Source organism: Metopolophium dirhodum, chromosome 4, assembly GCF_019925205.1.
Source record: "Metopolophium dirhodum isolate CAU chromosome 4, ASM1992520v1, whole genome shotgun sequence".
NCBI classification, from domain to species: domain Eukaryota; kingdom Metazoa; phylum Arthropoda; class Insecta; order Hemiptera; family Aphididae; genus Metopolophium; species Metopolophium dirhodum.
In genome coordinates this window covers 37,314,187-37,342,008 of record NC_083563.1, presented here as the reverse complement: position 1 = coordinate 37,342,008, position 27,822 = coordinate 37,314,187, and the positions used below count along the sequence as shown (strand labels likewise).

Genomic DNA, 27,822 nt, shown 5'->3' with positions numbered 1-27,822 from the left:
TTGAAAATCGTTTGCCAAATTTTACGACACACTGATGGTTGGTAATCAGTGAATACTAGAATGGTTAATACAGATATACCTAAAAGAAGTCCTACTAGTTTACAGGTTTCTAGAACTACTGAGTTAGACATAATATGCATCGCTATTGTGATCACATGCTTATGTTTCGGGTGAAAGTCTTACAAGTTCCCCTCACTATGAGATACGAGTTTATAATATTATTAGTAACTAAACGTTTATTCCTTCTTTTATTTTGATTGAGATAAGTTCATAATATTATAGGTATAGCTGGTACCTATATTCTTGTTTTTATTTGCATTTCTTTGATTACGATGATTAATTTGATTATTAATTAACATTAAGTATTACCCATTTGGATAATCATAAATAAATAAATAAAGATAATCAATTACTGGCTTAAGAAATTAATTTAAAATACTTTATTTATTACATTATATCTAAAAGAATGCTTCCAAAAGTCGATGAATCGGAGCTAATAAAGAACGAGTTTAGTAGATTGAAAGGTAAGTCATTTTAATGAAACAAACGTTACTTTTGTAATTATTAACTATATATTTTGCCAAACTTACATTTTTGTTTACTTATCATTATGTTATTTTTAAAGGTATATAGGTACTCATAAGTTAAAAAAATATATAAATTTAATGAAAGTTTATATTTACAAAAAAAACGAGTGTTGCTTTTTTGCATTGGTTAATTAAGTCTTAACTTTTAACTTTTTCATCAGAAAGTTATTTGAAACAATATTTATAGCGATTAAACAAAACGTTAGCAGAATACTAATATCTAGTTATACCTTATTTTCTCTTTAAAATTAAATATTTAAATTCGCTTGAAAAAAATATATGTATTATAATATATATAGTTCGACTATATAAAATATATAAAGCTACTGATTGAATCTACAATTACTAGTCGATATAGAACAATTTTAATTTAAATACGATTCCTTTATTTTACCTAACAATATAGGTACATCAGTATTATAACATTTGTTTTGACCAAAACCCATTTTGATATGATATTATACATCCAATACAAATATAGGCAAATCTAATATAAATCACTAAGACAATTAATAGAGTCGCAGTTATATTATATCCAATCACAGTTCGTTTAAAACAATTATTTAAATTGGTTCATATTAATAATAAGAAGTAATTAAATTTGACCTTGGAGTATTGTAAGAAATACAGGGTGATCTATTTAACGATAAATAATAAATTTGTCATAATGTAAAAAACGTTTTTTAAAATTTTTTTTACATAATTTTAAGACGTTAGTATATTTTTACCATTTGTATTTGCTTATCATTTTTTTTTTACTATTTGTTATCGTTATCATTTTTTTAAATTTTAACTTTTTTTTTAACAACATCTATTAATTGTAATTTCTTATTCCAAATCAGAATACTTATTGGAGTACTTCGATGTTTCGATGTATAAAAATCAAATTTTGGATGAGTAGTCTGTAGTTATGATTTTAAGTATTTTAAATTATGAGTTTATGACTTATGACGAGCTGAGTGAGTGGTGAGCTGAAAAATGTTGGTCTTGCTACTCCGGTCCGTCCTTATAAACTTTAAATAGATACTTATAACTATTAAGCTCCTTGTCAGAAATCTGATTTTGAAACATCGAAGGACACTAAATAAAATATTCTGCTTAGGAATATGAAATTAAAAATGTACCAATGTTATCATTCAAAAAAATCATAATAAAAAAAAATTTACGAAACAACACACTTAACCTTGTTAAAAGTCGTCTGTGACCTGTGTAATGTGTTATGATTACATATATAGTTGTTAATTTTTTACCCGGTTAAAGTACACTTCAATCGATTTTCTCATAAAGTTGACTTCATTCATTCCACCAAAGTACGTTTCATAATTTGTTCATATTTTCTCGGATGAATTCGGACGTAATACAGCTAGTTTATTGTAATATAAATTTAATTAATATACCTAACGTGATAGTCACACTTAAGTCATACGCTTGACGTTTTAAATATTCACGAGTTAAATATTATCTATTCTTAAATCCTAACGGACCCACATCACGAGACACACGTCGTTCAACGATAGTACCTAACGTCATAAGGATTCTGTAAATATCCAACCAAATACTTACCATATTTTTTACCAAGATTTTTCATATTAATATATACCTACTACTACAGTATACGATGTTGTTTTAAAGGAATTTGTTATCTGGACCACGTGGGTTCGGCACTGTACGCTGACAGTCAAATAAACAACGTGATGAAAGATCTGAAAATGAACTTGTACGGAAATCCTCATTCAACTGGTGATCCGTCGGCAACTTGCGAAAAACGCATAAATAGTGTTCGATTTAAGTACGTAAATATTATTAAGAGAATGATTAAGCAATTTTAAGTTAACATGAAATAACATACATTATGTCATCTGTCATAATGATACATAAAATTCAACTAAAAACTTAAGCAGCTGATGGCTCACCAGCCATGTTTTGGTGTTCGTATAATACGTATTACCCTATATATAGCGAGCATCTTAGAAAAACTGTTTTATACATTTGTCATTTATGCGATAAATGAGAGTAGGTTGGTGGGTGGTATAAAATACGAACGTCGTAAAACGATATTAGAGCATAATAATAATACCATATTATTATAGTTATTAGAAACCGAAGCTCATAACTTAGGTACTTATTTTACGCGTTGTAAAATAAGTAACTCTTTAAGGCTTTAACAACATTTTCATACTTCTCGACTGAGGCAGTAGTTAATATTAGTTAATAAATTATTTTTAGAATAATCTGATGTCAACGTTTAAACGACAAAAGGATATTGTTCGGTAACGATGCCATTTATTATCGCGCCAGAATTACAAGACAAGTCATCAGTCGTGCAAACCTCGGTTGATGACATAAACAACTTGTGGAGCTGACAAAATAGTGTACAGCTAGCTAGCGCACTAGAAAGACAAATGACGGTGGGACAAAGCTTTTGGAGTAGAGTTTGAATTTCGTAAAATTCGTTCATCGACAACGAAGCGGAATACGTCTTTACTTACACATGACTGAGCACTTTCCTAAAAAAAGCTTTCATCTTAATTCGTTTTAAATCCGTATGAACGTAATCGTGTATTATACACCATTTAAAAGTCAGAATTTCTTTAGTTGGTTGTAAACCATGATGTGCAAAAGGTACATCATATTATTATTATTATCTCCTACATTTTTAGTCAGTTATATACAGTGTTCGGACTTATCTAGATAAATGTATCTGGATAATTATTTGTTCATCTTTTATTTTATCTAGATAAATAGTTACAAGGTATCTAAACGTTAATCTTAGATATTTTTTTTACTAATCTAAATAAATTCATCTAGATACATTTTTTATTGATAAAAATCACGAAATTGTACAAACGCATTTTAAATATTTATGCAGATTCTCAAACCAAGTTTATGGTTTATAAATAATGTAATTATTTTTATTTATACCATTATTATTATTATTATGTTCCTAGATCCCAACTAAAATATACAACAATTTAAAACAAATTTAAAATATACTAGTATCTTTTTTTTATCTAGATAAAAAAGTATATATCTTTATCTTTATCTAGATAAATATGAGTTAAGTTATCTTTTATATCTATCTAGATACATTAGAGTTGCATTATCTTTATCTTTATCTAGATAAAAAACTACTTATCCAATCCGAACACTGGTTATACATAGAAACTGCAGTATTACGTTTAAAAGTTTACTCCGAGAACATTTTTGTAAAGTCTATTGTTATAGAAGGTTCATATTATATGTAGGTAATAATAATAAGTATAGGTAATTACAAAATGTACATATTACAAAGTATAATATTTTAAATAATTTTACACGACATCATGGCATCCTTAATAACATCATGATGTCAATGTTCCGAAATGTTAAAGATAATTTGGTATTATAATATCAATTAGGTATATGAATGAAATAAAAAATGATTTTTATTATACCTGATTATTGATGTGATATAACAAACTCTCACCCAAATGAATAAATAAACAATATTCTCCTATTTTCGTTGGTATATCAATAATTTGTTTAGGTACATAACTTTTTAATGTGTTTAGTACTTAATTTTAATTTTGTTAAGTAATATATTCAGTAAAATGAAATTTTTCTGAATACACCAATACATCTTTAAAAATTTTAATTAAGAGTGTATATTTTAATTATAAGTACCTAGGTATATTTCAGTATTTCATAATTAATGTTTTCATCAATTTTCTGTTTAAATCCAAGTTTTTAATTACATTTCAAGTACGGAGCTGTTAATAATTTAAGTGTTCAGAGATCTGAAAATGCCATTTCAGTAAAATATATAATAATATAGTGATACAAGTTTAACAAATAATGTTTTGGTTTTAATTAAAACTGCATAATTAGTAGTGAATTGTGATACTTAAAATAATAATTATTTGTTATTGTTTATTTCAAAATAGTATAAAATATTTTATTTTTATATGCAATTGAATCCTACATAGCATAGAAGTATTATAATAAACGTATTATTATTAAATAATATACTTTCTAGTAAGTAATTGGAAATCAAAATATATAATTAACAGGTAATTTTACACATCGTATTTTTTTTTTTATCACTTACTACTATTTTAAATTCTGAGCGGAGCGATGAATGTATTGATTTTACAATGATGTATATTTTTTTTTTAAATTTTTTTTCCGTTTCTGTCACCACATTTTATGACAGTAAAGTGTTTGGATTTTCTTCAACAGTATTTTTTCTGATAGGAAAGTGAATCTAGTTGGTATTTGGGGGGGGGAGTCAAAAGTAAACATTTAATACAAGGCTCTTGATATATTGTTACAATAGCAGTGGAAAAATATTAAAAATACATAAGCACATTTTTTTTTATAAGCTTTTTAAGTTTGAATTTTGAAAAAATTTATGTAATTTAAAATTCAATAACTATTTTTTGTAGTTAAAAATTTATAAAATGTTCAACTTTTATATCTAAGAATTGAAAATTTGAAACACGATTTCATGTAAATAGGGTATATATAAATAATTACTTTATTCACAATAAAATCATCAAATATATACTTATAATAATATCATAGGCTGACCGTCTTCGCTCTGAATCGTTTTTCTTATAAAATGATATTATATCATTGAATTCAAATTTAACTCCATCCATTACAGTGACCCACTTGTATACCATTTTATACTAATTTGTTTCACAGATATAAAGAAACTTTTAAATACAAATTAATAATACACACAAATCATTTTTAGTAATACGTATAAAACTTAAGTTAAAAAAAAATTGTTTTGAATTTTGATTCCATTATTATTTTGATTATATTATATTTTATTTTTATGAATTTAGTATTAAATGTATGTTGCATCACATGATACGGTGCGGATATACCTACATATTATTATAAAACTGGGATAATTTACTGGGTCACTATAGCTGTTGCTGATTGGTTGTAAGTTGTTGGTATGACGATTCATCGTCGCACCGTTATCTGATGGTTGTCTTTAGCTCGGTGAGGTTTTCCTCGTCATACGTTGAAACTTTGTTGAATAAAACCGGATATTTGTAACTGCGTCTTATATTTGTTGAGTGTGCTTATTGGTTATTAGGGGTCCTGAAAAGGACCGTTTAAGTCGTACTCCGTTACACACAGTATTATACATACATACAGAATAATTTAAATAAAAAGTGATTTAATAAAATATTAATGATTGACGTTTTAGATTTATTTATTTATTTATTCGTATGGCTTAACAAATCATTTACAGCAGAATTAACAATAAAATAATAAAATAAAATATAAACGTAAAGCATAATTTAACTAAATTTAGATTAGAAAGGTTAAGGTCTTATAAATATATAATATAATATGACATAACAATGCGTTACAGTTTACAGGTTACAAGTGTACGTCCAGTTCCCTTATCCACTTTACTGCTTCCGGTGTTATCGCGTGGATTCCTTCGATGCCCTGGTTGAATTTCCTTATCTGGCATTCCTTTATTATGTGATTTATGGTTTGTCTATCGTTGCCGCAATCGCATGCTGGGCTGTCTTGGAGTCGCCATTTAAACATCATATCAGCGCAACGGCCATGACCTGTTCGAAGACGATTTAGTACAGACCATTCATGTCTAGGCAGTTCCATACCCATAATTCCTTGATTGGGGTCCATCACCAGATTTTTGTTTTTGATAAAATTATATCATATAATATTATATTATGTTGGCCTGACTGATCAAAGTGGGTATATTTTACAATATTACAATATTAGCATACTTTTATTGATTTATTTTTCTTAATTAATAATGGCATCAGCTACCGGCAGTATACTTTGATTTGTATACGAAAACGGAATCGTGTGAATTGTTCTCGTATACGGATGTTATTCGTGTTGATTTTTGAAAAGCTCCCCAATATCCTCTGAGCGTGCTGTCACACTGCTGTGTGGTCGTCAGCTGTGGATCAACGACTCGTCGTCGTATTACTATACGGTGGGACTCTTAGTGCCGGGCTGTGTACTGGCGTCGTCGTCGGCGAGCGGCGTGGCTATGTGGTGACGGTCTTGGCAATTCGAGCTTGGATCGAATCGTGGCCGACTATCGTCGTTTTGGCTGTTATGCTGGTCGTCGTTGGTACATACCAGTCCAACCCTGTGATTTGGCGTAGGGTGGTTGATTGAAGTGCCTCGAGTTTTGACCAGCTGATTCTAGATATGTTGGCTGTCCATGCAGGTCCCGCGTAGGTGATGATTGGTCTGATGTAGGTTTTAAAGATGAATAACTTTGAATTTATGGATAAAGGGCTACGTACATTTAATAGTGGAAATAAAGGGAATTTCGCACCTTCTGTTTTTGTACATGGGAAGAGAAATTTAAATTTTTGTCCATAATGATTCCTAGGTATTTAATTTTGTTTTCCCATTTGATAGGAGTATCTCCAAATTTGATAATTTCATCAGCTTGGACCTGTTTGTTGCTGAACATAATTGCTGTGGTCTTAGTTGGATTGATGGCAATTTTCCACTGATGGAACCATTGAATTGCAATGTTAATTTGAGACTGCAAAATTGTAATTGTGCCTGAATTATTCTTGCTTGCTGCGTAGAAAATTGTATCAAAATGTTTGCCTTTTGAATGGTTGGCATGTCGTTGACATATGCAGATAACAGGTGAGGGGAAAGACAGGATCCCTGAGGGACTCCAGGTCTAATGAGTCTGGGTGTTGATAATGGAGACTATTTGATGAGGTACCTGAATTACTAAAAGTTCGAATAAGAGACCTCGTGCCATACCTTATCAAAATCTTTTTCAATGTCTAGCAGAGTTGCGGCAGTTTTTAGTCTTATGTTCATGCTGTCCGTGATATTGTCAATGAATTTAACTACCTAGCTGAAACGTTGTGCTGTGTTGGGAGCGGAAGCCAAACTGTTCGAGCCCGATTTTTGACATAATATGTGTTTTCAGTCTGGAGAGGAGAAGTTTTTTAAAAGTTTTCCCATAGTGTTAAGAAGTGAATTGGTTTTAGATATTATTTTGTTTAAACTATTCGACAATTCGATTATATTGACTTTTGCACATTCTACACAATACATATTATTATTTAACACCCTCGCACAATGTACAGTTTATATTATACCTATCCTTGCCGTATCCGCTGGTTTTATGCGTTATTTTAAACACAGACTAGATGAGAATAGTGAATAAATATGATTTCATATAGTCTGTGGTTTAAATATTTCTTGGAACTGTGGTATCACCCGTATAATATGAATATACCTATAATAGGTATTCGTGTAACATGTATACTGTATATCTAATGCCTATAATAGTCAATGTTCATTATACTCTATAGTTTAGATCAGCGAGTCTTTTGTTGAATTTATATGTTTTAACGATTTTTAGTCATTAAACCTGTAACAATTGATTTATATACTGAACAATATAAAAATAATAATAAAAAATAATTTTTTGTGTTCACAAATTATTATAATTGAACCAAAACAAATAGATATAATACATTTCGAAAAGGGGAAAAATTTTGCAAAAAAGGAATATTTAATATTCCATCGAAAAAAGAATCGGGGGCAAAGAATTTAGTGTATAAAATAACAAAACAACATTTTGTGAAATATTTAACACTTAAAATTATAAAGAAAGAAAAATACGACGGACAGGAGACACAATAAATCAGGAGGGGAGGATACGAGATGGCGAATGGGTGCTGATATGCAGAGTTAGGCTACTGGTCACCTCTGCAACGTTCTCGCAACCGGTCGCTCGTCGTGACCGTAACTGCAGACGGGCGGTCGTCAACCCGCCAGAGAGTCTCGCGCGTCAACGACGACCGAGCGTGCTAAGCCCGCGAATCCGTCGCGCCATGGGTGGTCGGAGAACGTGTGTGGATGACATGCCGCCGTGCACCTTCCGTGCTCTTTCTCGTATCCTCTCCTCCTTTGCATCACCATCGTCTTCGGCCAAATGTGGCAGTGTCAGTCTGAGCTACGGACGGCATCCGCAGCAGCACAGCGAGCAGAAGACACGCATTTCCACCCCGTAGACAACCGGTTTCGTAGGGGTGGAAGGCGTATCCCGCTTGCAGCTTCTGCCGGTTCCAGCCCACCGGTCGGCTCACAACTGTTCTGCTCTTCGATTTCCTTGGCCGGCTCAATTCCGGTGTCCTCCTCGGCCGATATGATAATGTTGTCGTCGCCTTTTAACATGTCATCCTCTAGCGGTGCGACCAGCTCAGGGCTCTTTTCACAGTTGTTGTCATCGGTGATTTCGGTGATGGTCAGCGGCTCGCCGCTAGAGAGTGATGAAGTTATTCGGGCTAATACAAATATTAGTGGCTCCACTAGTATTACCATGACGCGATCGCCGCCATCCCGGTAGTATTCGTAATTACCGTTTACGCGACGTTTTCCATTATCCCTTCAAGGTTATAACATAATAATATTATCTATCTCAGTGAGTGTATCCAAATACTATAATATACTATACCGATTTTGCGTAAACATTTTCTGATCAAAGATTCTGAGCGGAGCAATGTATTGATTTACCAATGATGTGTGTTTTTTTTTAACTTTATTTTTTTGTGACTGAGTAGACGAAATATTGCTTCGATTTTCAACTTCAGTATCTTATTTGATGGGAAAGTGAATCTACTTGGTGCATTGAGAAAGTCAAAATTTAATATTCCCAGTAGTTTTCAAAAACGCCGGAAAAAAAAATTAAGGAAAAACGGGAATTCTTACACTTGTTTTTCGTGTACAATGATTTTATATTATTGAATTCAAATTTAACACATCTATATTATACAGTGACCCACACGATACCTAATGACTAAGGCTGTGAATTTGTATGAAAGTGCATTTTTTTTTGGTGATTGTAAAACGTAGCTTTGTAAGTACATAATTTGAACTACGAAGCCATTTATGAAACTTTTACTTTGCATTTTTTTGAATTTTTAGGTTATAATTTCCTTTTTAAGTTCATTTTCCGGTATTTTAAATCAAAAATTCCGTCAATTCACATGTTTGAAAAACATTTTTTTGTTTTTTTTTTTTATCCAATGCAATAGTAAAGACTAAAGATGAATAAGGCACCCGTAAATAAATATATTTAAGTTTGTTTTATTATTTTAACAAAATAAATACATAAAAAATGTTTCAAGTGAATAGCATTATACCAAATTCAAATTTAATCAATATTTTTATTTTATTTTTTTTTTTATTAAATAAAGTATAAACACATTTTTATACATGTAAAATGTAATGTGGGTACTAATGTATAATCTCCTATAATATCAATATAAATATAAAAATTAAATTAAAAACTATTTTAAGTGAATTTTATACCATAATTTTTTGGTATTTTATATTCCATATTTTGCATTTTAAGTGCATTTTTTTGACATTTTTAATGCATTTCTTAAGGTTTTTTAGTGCATTAAATTTACAGCCCTAATGTACATCAGAGTGGTTCCCACTCGTCCAATTTTATATACTCTTTTTTACTAGGAAATTCTAGTTTATATTTTTCTGGAATGGAATGCCCAATACAGTAATATACTTACTTAATACAATTTTCAAAATATTTTGACTCGTCTTGAGCTGTTTTAAGCATTTAAAGTTTAAATTTTTTTTGATCGAATCTAATCGTTTTTCTTATACAATGATATTATATCATTGAATTCAAATTTAACACAATCCAACCTAACCACTAGTAACCTACTGTACAGCAGAGTGACACCCACTTTCCCGACTTTTTTAAAAATTATATTTTATTATTCTGCTGAAATTTTAATATTAGAAATAAAAAAAGGTGGATTAGTGGATGTCGCTCTGCTGTACAGTATGTTACAAGTGGGTGACTGTAATGGATGGTGTTAAATTTGAATTCAATGATATAATATCATTGTATAAGAAAAACGATTCTGAGCGAAAACGGTCAGTCAGCCTATGATTTTACCAAGTATATTTGATGATATTATTGTGAATAAAGTAATTTATATATAACCTATTTACGTGGAGCCTTGTTTTAAATTTTCAATCCTTACTACAAAATAATTATTAAATTTTAAATTTGATATATTTTGATACAATTCGAACTTTAAATCCTTATAAAAAAAAACTGTGCCTATGTATTTTTAATATTTTTCAACTGCTATTAGAACGATATATCAGGAGCCTTATATTAAATTTTCACGCTTTTTTACCCAACAAATAAAAATTTATTGATATTTATAGAAAAAAAAACTAAAAATTGAAAACTGACAATGTCCGTAAACAGCTCAAAAAGAGTCAAAATATTTTCAACATGTTATGGTGTATAGAAAATGCTAATATAAACATTCAGTGAAATTTTCAAGTATCTACAGTCATTTGTTTTTTAATTACAATAAAATAAGAAAATTGTTACATGAGAAATCGAGTAAATATCAAATGTTGTAAAAATATAAATTTCAGACGCTCATAAAAATTTAATTTAAGTTTCTTCTAGACAAAAAATGCTATTATTGAAATCCAAATTCTAATATATACATTTTAATGTACAATACTACGATGTATTCAACTTAGTGACCTAGTGTCCGGAGGTGTGGCGTGGTGATTGTCCACAGTTACAAAACGTGTTCTGAGTGAGCACAGGCCGGTGTCATTAATTCCCGGATGGGTTACCACTCGGGTTTTAGTGACAAATCCTTGCCACACGTCATACACGTGTTCAAACCAACCGTACCCTCTACACAGTAAAAAAGCAACTTAAAAATAACCTCCATCCTATGGCCTAATAAGTTGTCACGGGTTAATGAATAAAAAAAAATCACCTTAAAACCTTTACTTAGTAGTTCGTGTTAAGAGTTAAGACCGTTGACCACGAAAAAGCATATTCGGCATGCACTATAATATGCGTATTGAGTGTTTTTCAAAATAAATAGAACATTACCTATTAAATTTACTCACTAATAGCTCACTAAGTAGCTAGCTTTAAAGTTTTGATGATCGGAAGAGAAGTATACCCTGCAAAATGTGGTTTTACTTCTCCTCTCTTCAAAAAAAAATAAATAGGAACCTCGTACCTACTACCTACCTACTTATAAAGTTATAACCTATAACTAATTAACTACACACTCATTTAAAATCCGATTAACAACAATGATTCAATTCAAGTTGATTGAATGGGTATTATACTATTATCCCAACTGTATAATATGTGTTTATTTGAATTGTTTTACAAACTTTCAATAGGTAATAATATATTTATTTTATGTGTAAGGTAGGTACCTGATATTATTGTAGATACAGAAAAGGTTGTGAATAATTTTTATAAAAGTCATCAGTTTGCTGTATTTTCCAAAACTCAATTTAAATAACTTTCGATAACTGCGTGTTTGGAGAGTATAATATTATGTGTGTTTGAAAATGCTGTATACAAAATATATAATAGAGTAGGAGTAGGTATTATTTAGTATGAAATATATCTTATACTACCGGTTCTCGGAAACCCGAACCCTAGTTAAGATTCTATGTATAGCCGAAGGCAACCTTGGGTGAGTAGACGCTCTCGCACTGTCATAATATAACTGTATTGTTGTTGTAATAGTAGTGAGTAGGAGACTGGCCTACCACTTCTAAAAATAGGATGTATTTGATTCGTTTCAATAAACGATAGGGGCCGGAGGAGAAGTATTGGCAAACTTGGTTCCTTCTCCGGTCCTCGATATCACGGAAAAATAAAAGTATGAAATATCTACTTTTAAAAATGAAATTAGTTTCGAGTTTATCAAAAAAAAAAAGTAATTATCTAGATACTGTAGGAGTGGGCTACTTCACAAATTCAAATTTATTATAATGAATTATTTTCAGTCAGCCCATTTCAATAATATATATTCGTTGCTACTTTATAGACGTTACGGTTATAATAAATAATATATAATAATATAATATGGGTATCAATTAATAACATTTTATTATATTTAATTTTGTTATATTAACCATTGATTTATATCTATAGAAATCGGGTATGAGACACCCGTATCGCTTGTAATAGGTTGTATTGATTGGAAGTTTTGGATAGGGCCCGCCCTATTTTTTAAGAAAATTTAGTACAGGGGCCCAAAATGTTATGTGGGGAGGGCCGCCGGGGGCCTAAATATAATAATATGTACCTACTTACTTTAGTTTATATTATATATTATTGTATTAAACCTTCGTCTTAAATTATAATCGTTCAACCGTGCGTTAATATAATGACATGATTGTTTTTTTTGTCTCGTCCCCTCCCAGGATCCTCGAACACTTCAACACTGGACCCGAAAAGTACAGCGTGGTATTCACGTCGGGTGCCACCGGAGCGTTGAAGACCGTAGCCGAATGTTTCGCGTGGGACGACGAAGACGGCGACCGACCTGCAGAGGACGGTGTAGGTGAGATCACGACCTTTTACGTATATTAAAGGACGATGGACGATCGATAAAGGCTCGATAATGCAATATGATAATGTAATTAGGCAGTGTTCGTACTTTAATGATTTAAAAAATATTTACTACTAATATTATGGGCACTAAAAAATCAATAATGAACTCGATTAAAAATAATGAATTTTTTAAAAGATTTTTCAATTGGAGTTATACTCTAATAAATCATGTACTGAGTTTTTTTGATAAATTTAATTTAATCTTCTTATAATATAATATTACGAGTTTGTACAAAACGTATTATTGGTCAATTATTCATGATCAAAATCAAATATAATCTCAAATTGAATCTAATTTTTGATTTTCCAAGTTCTTAGTCTTTAATATTATAATATTAAAAATTGCCCTAAACGCATAAAAATTCGTTAAAAAGTCCTCAAATCATGAAATAATTGCCTGCCCTTCTAAGTAATAAATAACCTACAATAAATACTCAATCACTTTAATTTATTTTATAATGTCATGAAATGAAATTATAGCAATAAATCGTATACCTATTTAATATATGTAAAAATAAAAACCAAGTAAATTCAAATACTTACTCGATGACTGGTATTACAATTAATATATCATTTAGATCAGCTGTGTACCTATTACATGCATATAATGTGTACCAAAACAGACGAATGACTTAATCTTTTAAATTTGAGGTAATCATATAAAAGATGAATTCTATCTGTGACGAATAAAATGTATTTTTTCAGCGTCAAAGTGTATAACTTACATTATCGATTGTTGTAATTTAAAAAAATGTCAAATGTCAAATGAGAACGTCTCAAATATGGAACGCATTATCGCCTCTGAAAAAGGTCATCAATTACTGTAATATTGAAGCAGTGCCTCATAGTGTACCTACTAGAAAATAGCAATACATGAGTGTGGCCGGTTGATTTAATTCGATTTAATAATATACCTACACGTGAACTTGACGCATCGCGCTGACGACAGAATATATCAACATATATTATTATAACGATGTACGGAATGAGACATATCTTTATCTATATCTCTCTCTCACTCGCTTCATCGTACACATTTCTACGCATATCTCAAAGTCATAGTATAATATGACGTGTTGTAACGATAATATAATTTGATTCGCGTCTAATATGAATGTCACGCGACGGAATGATACCCATAAACGGCATAAACCGCCCTATCAGTCACCCAAAATCACGTATAAATACAAAATTCTATGCGTTCAACACATCTGCACACATATATTATATATGGTATGTAGTATGTAGGTACTTCCATTTCAAGTATGATAACGGCGTCAGATATTTTACATTTAAAGAAAAATATTATATCGTTTGCACCGAACTTCTAATAACTGAGATTTATCGCGATACATAATATGCGTACGATAATACTAAACATAATAATATGACCATCATTCACCAGCTATATGATGAATTAAATGATTTTGCATTTCATCTGAATTCAAAATAAGTAAGAAACAAATTTGATTCAACACATTGAAAATATACGAATTATTTGCATATTTTAGACGTTAATGCATAGTTGTTTTTATTCATCATTATTATTGCATGTTTAGCGAAATAAATATGGATTTGTTGTAACTTGTTTCTTAGGTATTATATTGTACTTAAAATTTTATTATATTAATATTGTATCGATCAAACGATTTTTTTTAGATGGTCATTATAGGACTGTAGGTTAGGAAGGTATACCAATGCATTTTTGATATTATTTTATGCATATATTATTTATTGGTAACTTAAAAAAAAGTTAAACATAATCGTGAATTTATTTTGCGTATTATGTTCGCATATCTTGGAATGTTTGGTGCACATTTCTTTATTTTTTAGTTCATTAAATTCGCAGTCCCGTGGAAAATCGCCATTTAAACTTTCGCATGCGTCCAACTTACTATCGCAGAGTTAAATAGAGGCAATCAATCTCATTGATAGCGGTAATTACTTTTTATATACAATGATAATTGTCTTACAATGGTCGGCTGGACTAGCATAATCGAAATAGTAAGCTGAATGTCTATCAATATGATATTTGGACAACATTTGCTTGTTTTCGTTAACAAAACTCTTTACTTAATATTTAAAATGACGTTCGAGTTTCGATGTCTGCGTATCATTCTCTCAACTGTACCCACAGATTCAGTTTGCCGGTCGCGGGGCAGCACCTTCGCGTATACTGAAGACAATCACACTTCAGTGTTGGGCATGCGAGAGTTGGCTCCGATGGCGAATCTGCTGTGTCTGACTCGCAACGAAGCTCACGAGGCTTTGGACAAGATGCCACATTCGTCAGCAAAAAAAAATCGTCCAGTGTGTTCCAGAAATTCACTGTTCGCCTTTCCCGCCCAGTCCAACTTTGCTGGTACGAAATATCCTTTGGAATGGATCGAAACGTGCCAGGAAGGCGCGCTTGACCAATATACTGGCAATCGTGTCAAGTCCAGGTAACCAAAATTAGTAAAAATATAATATTATGTAATAATAATATATTAGTATGTCTCTTATATTTTTTTTTTTTATTGAACTCAAGCCCGGCGACTATGGCCATTAGCTGTTGTAGGGGTAAGGTTGGTACGGTAGGTTGATTTTACGATTGTTTTAACAGTTGTTACAGTAGGTAGCAAACACGTGTATGTGTGGCAAGGTTTTTAACTACTATGAACCTGGGTGGTCACCCATCCGGGAGCTAGTAGCTGTGACCGTTACTTACTCCCAGTCGCCAACGCGCCATGCCAAGCCACTGTCTCTTATATTATATTGTATTACCGGTGGATATAAGTTGACATAGTGAAAATCAAAATATATCAATAATTGAATATATTATGCATGTGGAATAATATTAATATTAAATATATATATATATTATTTGGTTTAAAAAATGTTATTTCTACATTTCACTTAATACCTATATTTTTATCCATAAAAAGCAACTATAGTCTATGACTGTACATCATTTATTATAAAATCAAATAATCACTTAAACAGACATAGTTCAATATTCAATTAATACATATTATTACTACAAGAAGTATGTATATTGTATTATAGGCAAAATTTCTGTCTTGGCATACAATGTAACATATAGGTACCTATAGTTGGCTATTATCCATAATATGATTTATAATTCACATTATATTGATATAAATAATCACATACCTAATATAAGATAATATAAATTATAATACCCATTATAACCTTTGTGTAGATGGTTTACAGTTCTGGACGCCTCGTCTTACGTGCCCACTAACCATCTGGACTTGGAAAAATACTCACCAGATTTTGTCACTGTTTCGTTTTACAAAATGTTCGGTTATCCAACCGGTCTAGGAGCGCTGTTGGTCCGTAATAAAACAGCCGCGGCGGTTCTCCGTCGGAAAAAATATTTTGGTGGAGGCACGGTTGAAGTGGTCCTTGCACATAATCGCCATCACGTGTTAAAAAAAAATCTTCATGAAAAGTAAGATCCTATCCTATTATTAGTATAATGTATTAAAACTAAATTAAAAGTAGTCAGTATAATATTATAGGAATTTATGTCACACAAAACGTAACACAATACTTGACTAATTTTCAGTTAATTTTTGTGGAAGGTGCTTAATATACAGTGTGTCCCGTTTTAAAATATGTACCACTAAATATCTCAGCCCGATAATCTTAGATTGAAATACGGTTTGCTGCAATAGCTAAGGGGTACTGAAGTACACATTTAAGGACAAATTTCCAATTTTTAACTCTTGTAATATACGCATGCGTAATACAAATTTTTTTTTAAAATTACAACACCTGTTTTTTGTCACCGGATATGGATAGATTATTTTATTCTAAGTAATTTTGATCCATTGACCATAGTTCTAAACCTAAAATTGAATGAGTTACAGCTTTTGGAAATTTTAAAATAATTAAATTTTTTCGATTTTACCTAAAACATTACACGCTTGAATTTCATACAAAAGTAAATCATTTTTGAACTAAAGTGAAATGCATTTAAATAATTTAATACAAAATTTAAAATGTTAAACAATAGTGAAAAAGTTGATATGATTTTAATTTATGGTGAGTGTCAACTTTTTCACTATTGTTTAACATTTCAATCAACTTTTTCACTATTGTTTAACATTTTAAAGAAGAAAAAAAGAAAAATCTTTCAAAGTATTATGTTAAAAGTTATAAGTGTCATCGGTGAACGTACAATACTGAACGTGCATTAGTTCATTTTTGACAATCAAACAATATCGACAGTAATTATCGAAGTACTAAGAATAAAATTAGAAATAATGTACTATTATCAAAGTACTAATAATAAAACTGGAAATAATTCAATAACTTTTATCGCACAATAAAAACGCAAATTACAACGTCATTGTCAATTTAGTTGGTAAATTTATTTTTAAATTAATTAAATTTAAATTAGCTATACATTTTTTTTTAGGTAATTTTGTATTAAATTATTTAAATGCGTTTCATTTTAGTTCAAAAATGATTTACTTTTGTATGAAATTCAAGCGTGTAATGTTTTAGGTAAAATCGAAAAAATTTAATTATTTTAAAATTTCCAAAAGCTGTAACTCATTCAATTTTAGTTTTAGAACTATGGTCAATGGATCAAAATTACTTAGAATAAAATAATCTATCCATATCCGGTGACAAAAATAGGTGTTGTAATTTAAAAAAAAAATTTGTATTGCGCATGCGCATATTACAAGAGTTAAAAATTGGAAATTTGTCCTTAAATGTGTACTTCAGTACCCCTTACCTATTGCAGCAAACCGTATTTCAATCTAAGATTATCGGGCTGAGATATTTAGTGGTACATTTAATGGTGTATATAAATGATAGCATTATTTTTTTTTTACTTCGTGGTTTTTGTAAAGTTTTTTTACCTATACCTACGTTAAACATCACGGTTCGTATTACTTGTACATCCATAATACACCAGTGGGCTGTAACAGTGACCAATTCTCCGATTTATTATTATAATTTTTTCAACACCTAATAATAACTATAATAAAGCGCATATATACCTAACTGCATGCTTTGGAATGTACCTACTTCACACATATGAGGGGCGGCTCCAGGGGGGGGGGGCTAGAGGCCGCGGCCCATCCAAGCTGTATTTCCAAACAATTTTATACTGTTAAAAACAAAATTACAAAAAAAAAAAATCGAAATTTTCCGAAAATTATGACTCACCCCCTCCCCCTAAACTGGAGCCGCCTCTCACATATATAAGCGCCGAGTGTGAGTACGCATCTTCCGCAGGTTCGAAGACGGCACGGTGGACTTCTTGTCGGCGATCGCGGTCGGCCACGGACTGGACACTTTGCGCGCGCTGGCCGGTCCGATGCGGGAGGTGGCCGGGCGGACGTTCAGACTGGCCGCGTACCTGTACGGCCGGATGTCTGGGGCACGGCACGGAAATGGACTTCCGGTGTTCCGGACGTACACGGACACGGAGTACCGGTGCGAAAGCACACAGGGCGGCGTCGTGAACTTCAACGTGCTGAGGGCCAACGGCGATTACGTCGGCTACAACGAGGTCAGTGAACCCACAGTGACATTTCTGGCGCCTCTGCAACAGCGGTCCGTCGGATTGTTTTCGGTTTTTTTTTATTTCGCGGTAGAGAATCGAGGGTAAAAAATCATCTCACTCCCCGTTAGAACAATCGAATAATTAATAAATTATATTTAAGTATTTGATAGTGATAGATGGTAGGTACCTATTATTTTGGTAACCGTAATAATATTAGGTTATACGATGACCGGATGACGAATATCCAATCTCCATCTATAGTCTATAATAGGCGTACTTCTATACAATCAAGTGACAAGCTCAAAACGATATGAATTTTTCATATTATTTAGAATGTGGCATTCCTCTACCTATCGGGTAATTATTTTTTTCTCAAACAATATATTATTATGCGACTAATATAGTTTATCAACTGTGGTTATTATTAGTCTCACATGTTTTTATAATAATATATAGCATGTAACAAAAGTCATTCCCGGATTTCAAAGATATTTTTTTTTTATTAATTAACCCGTGGCTAAGTACATAGGCCATTGGATAAAGGTTATTTTATAATAATTATTATAATTATAATATGGTAAGTGTTAATAACAATGTTTTTGGTCGCAAGGAATGGCATCACTGCTGGCACGCTAGGAAAGACCGCACTACCCACCCGTATCCCATCTATTAGTATAAGGCCACACCTATATTTATTAATGTATGTAAAACGATAACACATCCTCCACCAATTAATATAAATTATCAACGACGGAACAATGCAATACAATACAACAATGCAAAGTAAAGATAAAATTATTATTGTTCACATATTTATATAATGATATACAGCATGTAACAAGTCATTCCCGGATTGTAAAGGCCTTTATTTTATTTATTTTTTTATTTATTAACCCGTTGCTAGGTGCATAGGCCATCGGGTGAAAGTTATTTTTAGGTTGGTTTTTTTACAACGGAGGAGGGTACTATTGGTTTGTTTAGTATAAGTGGCAAGGATTTGTCACTAAAACCAGGATGGTCACTGGTCACCCATCCGGGAACTAGTGACACCGGGCGGTGCTTGCACTCAGAACAGGTTTTGTGACTGAGGACATCAACCGCGCCATATCTATGTTTATTAATGTATGTATAACGATAACAGATCCTCCAACAATTAATATAAATTATCATTTATCAGCGACGCAGTAATTGAACTGTTAACAAAAATATAATGTAAAGATAAGATTGTTATTGTTCACAACACTGTATGTTAGTATACCGTAATTTAATATAATTTATATAATATTTCATATTTATATTCCGATAAATGTATAAAATAAATGAGTTTGTAAATATATTAGGTATCTTAAAACTTACAAAGTTATTTAATTTAATAAAACTATTACTAAGTAGTTCAATAATTAATTTAAAGACGATCTCTCTGTATACGGAAATATTTTTCAAACTCTTCATTCCCACTTATTATTACGATTTACGAGATAAGAATAATAGCGCAGTGTTTATGTGTTCCTTTAAAAAGACTTGCGTTGTTTGAAATAGTTGGTGAATAATATTATACGCTCGATACAAAATATTACAATTCAAATGTCTATAAATTGCAGTACTGGTAAGTTAAACAAATGTCAATAATACTTAATTTATAAAAAAACAAATTTTGGCTAGAATTTAAAATTGTTCTTGTTTTTAGTTAGGTATTACAAAATGTTTTAATGCCTTAATGTAACAGCTTAGGTTTTTACTGATTGTTAATTTGTTGTATTTTAACAAACTTTTATCTTAAACAAAATCATTATAATTAGCAATGTTTGGAAAGAACGTCGTTCGCTCACGCGTTCACGTTCATATATTATATTGAACGTCACTCGTTTTTTGCAAATAGAACGTGAACGACGTTTATTTTTTTTAACGAATTTGATCGACTTTTAAGACGTTCAATTTATTTACCATTCAACAAATATTATATGTATAAAATGTATTAATTAATTATATTAAATTAATAATATTTTCATTTTTCCTATTATGATAATTATAACTAAAGAAATATATAAATTAAATACGTGAAATTCCAGTGACACCGGCTAGACATACAACAACAATAATATTATGATTTCCACGAATTTGTAATAAACCTAATCGGTTTATCATAATAAGTACCCTAGTATTCGCTTAATTTTATCGTTAGGGAATCCTTACTAAAATGTAACTCAATTAACGTGTCAGATATTAAAAATTAATTCAAATACTTCATAAATTGTATTTTTATTTTTTGTTTGAGTCGTATATGTTTATGGGTTTTCAATTTTTATATTGACTGCAGACTAACGATTCATAAAAAAAAAATTAAATAAACGACCCAATGAACGCGTTCGTTTGAAAAAACACGAACGTGAACGTGAACGAGTTCCGAACACTGAGAATTAGGTACTTATATGATTATTGGTTAGTATTTAATTGAATGTAATTTTATTTGTTCGAGTATACTCTTAGTTTAAATATTTACAAAAAGTTATTTGTTTTTCTTGAATCCATAAAACTTAAAGTTAAATATTTTTCGGTACCTACCAAACATAGTACCCCCTCCTATCATTAAATAACGAGTAAGTTACAAAAGTAAACGTTTATTTTAATTAAAACGTCATGTTTACAACATTAATTTATTACCTACCTACTTTAAGTCAATAAACCGCAAAATATACTGTAGTTTTACACTCTTACTCAGGACCGGCTCAAGGGAAAATGGTGAACTAGGCAAAATCAAATTTTGCCGCCCTTAACAATAGAATACTATCAGTATTTTGAAAATGCCGCCCTCCTACTAATGTGCAGCTTAAGTGCCGCCCTAAGCATGGGCCTATGTCACCTACCCCTTGAGCCGGGCCTGCTCTTACTGTAACTAATTTAAAATTAGTAATTTAATATAAGTAATTTCGCCCGCCGCAGCAAAGAAGGTCGTATCTCTGTTTTCACAATTATTTTTTTTCAAGTTGTCATATCTGTTTTTGTGTAGTTCCCGCGAAACTGATAGTAGCGCATAAAACAATCAAAGACAATAAAATTCAGATACTACCGTATTCGCGGGAACTACACAAAAAAAATTATGACAATTTGACAAAAATAAATAAATTTGGAAAAATAGAGATACGACCTTCTTCGCTGCGGCGGGCGATTTTTACGAGGAGTTTCTTTCAATCGAGGGTGAGGACGTTCAACAATAGGTACCTATTGTTTTTTTAATACATCTTAACATATTGTATACAATAATACATAGGTAATATAAATTATAGGTTTTAACTTTGTTGTTTTTGAGTAAAAAACACAATCGATTTATTAAATTAAATGAAAAGCAATTTAACAAAATAAAAAACCATAAAAGCTACAAGTGAAACCGGAAATAATATTTTAAATAATTTTCTGATGTATTATCACATTTATCGTTAATGACACAAAAACACAAATATTAATTGAGTAGATGATTTTGACGAGCTTAGTGAATTTTTACTTTAAAATCAATGGTATTAAGATCTATGAATGTCGATTTAGCCTATACCTACTTAGACTTAGATATGTTAAGTGTTGATTGTTGATTATAATTTTCTCATTAGTAAATAGGTAATTATATTACCATGGTTGAAATATACAATATTCTAGGATTAAGTCCACATGAAGTATGTATACCTAATCATTGTTAGTATTAAATATTGGCCGCTATACTGACTTAAAAATGATAAGTGTAGATCGTGTGCAAAATATAATATAATAATGCGTAATTACGTGTCATTATAATGTGTATGCATTTAGTATCATATTTAAATATTATTTTTATATTTAATCCAAGATGTATAATGTACCTATTTACAATAATGGTGCAACTCAAACTCGATAAGTGAGTGAAGGAGGTACATTTTTTTTAATACAGCACCTACATCATTGATCAATTCATAAATTTTTTTTAACAGCGTAGTTATATACGTTTTTATTTTTATTTAAAGATTAATTTCCAATTTTTATATATTATTATATATTGTGAATATTACAATAAATTAAAAATACCAAGACCCACCCATTCCTAGGTAGAGGGAGACGACCCTATAGGTTAATGTATGATACCTATATATTCATAATAATATGTTCGTGTTGTGTGTTTTGTTTGTTTCATACAACATACATCGTTCAATATTCAAACAATTGTCGTTTACAGGTAAAATACGTAGCCAGTAGTCACAGTATAGTACTCCGAGTGGGTTGTTTTTGCAACCCCGGGGCGTGTCAGACGCATTTGGGCCATACAGACGAGGAGTTGAGACGAAACCAAGAGGTGATGTGAGTATCCACAACCGAATTTTTAATATATTATTACAACTGGACGTCAACTATTATACATCAGTATCATCATTAGGTACTTTTATATATTTTTTATTATTATTACAGAGGTCACATTTGCGGCGATCACATTGATCTTATTAACGGACGGCCGACAGGATCAGTTCGGGTTTCATTTGGCTACCAGTCCAGCGAGTCAGACGCTGATAGACTTTACGATACGCTTGTCCAACAATTCTGGCAGAAAAATCCGGTCAAACCCGTGTACCGGCAACAGAACACAGTCGACGAGTAATGGGCTATTGTTAATTAATTTCCAAATTAATTCGAACGCTGTTTGAGTACAGACATAATGCTTTGGTAGTCTACAGAATATGTATTTAATCATCCGACGAAGGGGCTTAAGATAATCCACCCACACCCCTTAAATGCCCAAAAATTGTTTTCTGATTATTCTTACAGTTTAAAACTGTTGAAGTGTTAAGACTTAAGGACGTGTCCAGGTGGCCAGCCACGTTCCTCCTCCTCAAAAACGATACTCAAACAAATGTCCTTCATATATCACTCACCAACTTGGGTCCAATACCTGTATATTATATTATGATTCGATTTCGTTTTTATCGAACTGTACAGGTACAATACAATGGATTTGCACGTGTCGAGGATTTTTGTTTTTCCGATCAAGTCTTGCGGAGCATATGAAACGAAGGAATGGCAATTGGAATCGTACGGGTTTCAATACGACCGAAACTGGATGGTGGTCAGTACGTCGGGAGTGTGTATGACACAAATGGAAGATCCGAAACTCTGTCTGGTCCGGCCTTATATAGATTTGCAAAAAGGAACCATGACCCTCGTATACGCCGGTAAATCTAACACATTTTAACACAAACCTGGTAGTTATTTGTATTTTGCGGTTTTTTTTTAGGCATAAACCTATCTGGCACTGCAGCACCCTGATAATATACTAATAAATATAGCTGACATGTCATTATTACACTTATATTGTGATAGATAGAGGTAGGATTTTTATGATATTACATATTAGTTTCTAGTCTATGCAGTTAAATGGGAGTGAGAAATCTTTGCGATTCATAATGAAACACAGAATTCACAGGAAACAATTTATTTTGCATAAAAAAGAATATTTTTCTAACATCGGCATATAATGAACATATTTCACGCATATCAGCACTTTGACAAATACAATGTTCACTAAATGATTTATTTCTGGGTTTAATAAAAATTAATCTCCAGGTATTCCTTATCGATTGCGATACCACATCGGTTATTTCGTTGGCTGTCACGACTATTCGTCGTCTACTAGTCGTCCGTTGCGTCTCGTGTTGATATCTGAGTGCGATACATTATTGCTTACATACTATTGTCTTTCCACTCGTCTCATATTACTATAACAAACAAATATGCCGAAAACTTCAAGCCGTTTAAAAAGTTTATTTGCTCAATGGATTTCGTCGTACAATAACCAACAAACGATTTTCACGACAGATGGTGCAACAATTTTGTGTCAAGTTTGTGACAGAAATATTCCTTGCACCAAAAAATCACAGGTAACACAACATGTACATACTAATGTCCACAAAAATGGTTTAAAACGTAAATTAAATACTTCATCAAAACAATTATTTTTATCAGAAGCTACTCCCAATGAAAACAACTTAAATGATTTTAACAAAGATTTGTGTCTAGCCTTAGTAGCAGCTAATATACCTTGGTATAAAATGCAAGTTCCTCAATTTCGTACATTTTTAGAGAAATACACTGGCAAACATAATATACCAGATGAAAGTGCGTTACGTAAAAATATCTCGAGCCGTGCTACTATAATACTTAAACGAAAATTAAAAATGAAATTGGTGAAAATAATATTTGGATTGCTGTAGATGAAACTACATATACAAACGGTCGTTATGTTGGAAATTTGCTGGTGGGAATATTAAAATCAAATACTCAGACTCGCCCATTTCTCCTAACATGCAAAATGTTGTAAAAAACTAATCATTCCACTGTTGCTCGGTTTATCAATGATGGACTAAAATTATTATGGCCGTTGGGTGGAAATGACGAAAAAGTGTTGTTAATGTTATCGGATGCAGCTCCATACATGACAAAAATCGGTGATACACTTAAAGTGTTCTACCCAAATTTAATTCACGTTACGTGTGTAGCTCACACGATGAACAGGGTTGCAGAAAAGGTCAGAGAAATGTTTCCAAATGTGAACAAATTAATCAGTAATCTAAAAAAAGTATTTTTAAAAGCGCCATATCATGTCCAGGTGTACAAAGAAATATTGCCCAATGTTCCATTACCTCCAGAACCCGTATTAACTAGATGGGGAACTTGGCTAGAAGCCGCTGTATTTAATTGCGATAATTTTGAGGGTTTGAAAAATGTTATAGACAAATTAAGTGAAGAAAAGTCGTCAGTCAGTATTGAAAAATGCAAAAACAAGTTACACTTACAGTCTGTAAACTATCACTGATAGATATTATAGTGAACGTGTAAAGGCGGTATTCCGGGGTTAGGTTAGGTTAGTTACGGTATCCGTTTATCAAATGGAGTGGTCAACACGTTACCACAGTATTATACCAAACAGTTTAAAATATTTAACCACTAATTTTCCTCACAACTATTATAACAGCGGCCGTACAGTTATTTTTGACGCGGACAAAATGTAGCCTTAAAATACCTATATATATAGGTACACCCAACATAACCCATTTATGTTCATGTATGACATCACAATTTTGTTATTTGTAACACGTTCAATAGCTAGGTATCTACTATCTACACATGCACAACCGATACCGTAACTGGTAATGGGGATGGGGGGGGGAGTAGAGTAGTCCGGAGTCTGGACCACCCCCACACAAAATTTTTAAAAGTAGAACAAAAGTTTTATATTTTGAACGTAAAATGTTAAGTGTAAAGTATCCATATTGAAAAAATGTTTGACCCCCGAAATTTTGTTCATTTATGGCCTTGATCGATACCAGAATTTCCAAGAAACCCCAATCAGTACAATGACATTGTTATTTATTGATGAAAACATTTTACCATTAGAATCAAAACATTATATTATTGACTATTTTCCTTAAAAACAAATAAAATAATATTTCTACTTCTATTCCAGAAAACGAAGATGAAGTTCCGATGGTAGTTCCACTGGACACAAAACACAGTGACACCAAGAGAACGGGAAAAATATGTTGGGGTGGACATTTGGAAGGAATCGACTGCGGCGACGAAGTGGCCGAATGGCTCAGTTGGAACCTCGATCGGCCTGGGTTAAGACTCGTTAGGTGCACTAGCCGCACTCCAGCAGTCAACAGCTATGGTAAACTAATTCCTTCACTCAGTGGTCAAGTCAAACAAAATATTATAATGTTGTCTAAAAGCATTGACAAATGATTTAATCAAGGCACGAAATTGCGCTCGTTCAATTTTATTACATTTTAGTTATATTGTACAGAGAGTGGTTCACTGTATAAGCACTCTCAACTCCTTTGAAAAACAAGTTTGTATCACAAAAGGATACTCTTAGAAAAGTAAAAAATATTCAAGAATTTAAAAATAATGTTTTGAATATATTTAAGTATTACAAAAATCAGAATCTGAATAAATCCATAATTAAATGAAAAAATGGAAGGGGTGAACATGCTTGGTGAATCGCCCTGTATACTAAATACACAAACCTATGCATATTACCTAATTATATTATTATACAGACACTAGAAAATTAAAAGTTATCTCAAGAATGCCATCACAATTTCATAATTTACTAAATAAATAATATAACAATTATTTATTAACAATCTCATTGAATTGTAAAACTAACTTTTTTGTTTTTGAACGTTTCCGATAGTTATTTTGCGTTATGTAGGTAGGTATTATCCTGTAGTAACAGTCTACACGTACCTAAAATTGACTGGATATCAAAATAGCCATTTATAAATCATTTAATGAAACATTATAAACAATCGTATATGAATAATAATAATAATAAGGTGTTATTAACCGTTCCTCCCCCTACTAACCTACCAACAAAAACAAAACAGCTAATGGCCGGGTTAGGTTAGGTTAAAGTTGCCGGGCTCAAGCTCAATAAAAAAAAAAAAAAATAATAATGATAATAATAATAGGTATTATTGTTACTGATTACTACGTACCAACTATTTAATTTTAATTGTATGGACTTTAGAAAAGATAGATCCAAAGGTAATTGGTGCCAATCAATGTCAGTATCTATTATCCACACAGTCAACGCTCAAGTGGTTACAGCAAGAAATGGAAAACAACATAACGGAAATAGTAAAATGAATTTTATTAATTAGATATTATTATAATGTTCGGAATATTATTAACAACCATAATATATCGAATCATTAGGATGAGGATAGTTTGTTATTACGATTCCGAGGTAATTTTTTGATTTCTGGCAACAGTCTACCAGCATTTGGCGAATTAAGTTGGGACCAGTTGGATATTGGAGGTGTCAAATTTCAAGTACGGCAGACAATTCTTTATAAATATTATATTTCTTTTTACTCGCAGCATGTAATCATAAATGTCACATTTTTCCACAGTTCGTTTCTGGTTGCGAAAGGTGCAAAATGGTGAATATCGATCAGGATACATCGGAGAGCATTTATAAGCCACTGTCCATATTGAGCCAACACAAATGGGAAGGCAAACCCATTTTCGGAATCTATATGAAACGCGAAGATACCGAAAAATGTAAAATACGAGTGGGCCAAAAATGCACTGTCATCAATAAAAAAAATTGATTTTTTAGGATAAAATGTAATTTTCGTTTCAACTTTAAATGAACAATATTATAACATGACAAACTTGTATGTCATAATAAGGGAATATAAAAGCATTTTTTTTTTAACCATCAA

General features: G+C 31.5%; 1 protein-coding gene across 1 annotated transcript; it reads left to right on the top strand.

Annotated features, from left to right (window-relative positions):
- Positions 1-270: 270 nt before the first annotated feature.
- LOC132943777 (molybdenum cofactor sulfurase 3) lies at positions 271-27,822 on the top strand. The gene is made up of 13 exons (XM_061012873.1): positions 271-524; positions 2,220-2,376; positions 12,858-12,997; positions 15,185-15,491; positions 16,253-16,504; positions 18,307-18,583; positions 22,776-22,897; positions 23,006-23,188; positions 23,531-23,763; positions 26,055-26,258; positions 27,123-27,232; positions 27,311-27,427; positions 27,508-27,822. Exons 1-13 carry the CDS (start codon positions 467-469, stop codon positions 27,706-27,708), a joined length of 2,361 nt encoding a protein of 786 aa, XP_060868856.1. The 5' UTR covers positions 271-466; the 3' UTR covers positions 27,709-27,822.

Excerpts from the sequence above, each read along its gene's own strand:
- LOC132943777 (XM_061012873.1), top strand. The coding sequence starts at position 467 with ATGCTTCCAAAAGTCGATGAATCGGAGCTAATAAAGAACGAGTTTAGT. Across the intron at positions 2,377-12,857 it reads ATAAATAGTGTTCGATTTAA|GATCCTCGAACACTTCAACA; the intron begins GTACGTAAATAT and ends GTCCCCTCCCAG. Across the intron at positions 23,189-23,530 it reads CAACAGAACACAGTCGACGA|GTACAATACAATGGATTTGC; the intron begins GTAATGGGCTAT and ends CGAACTGTACAG.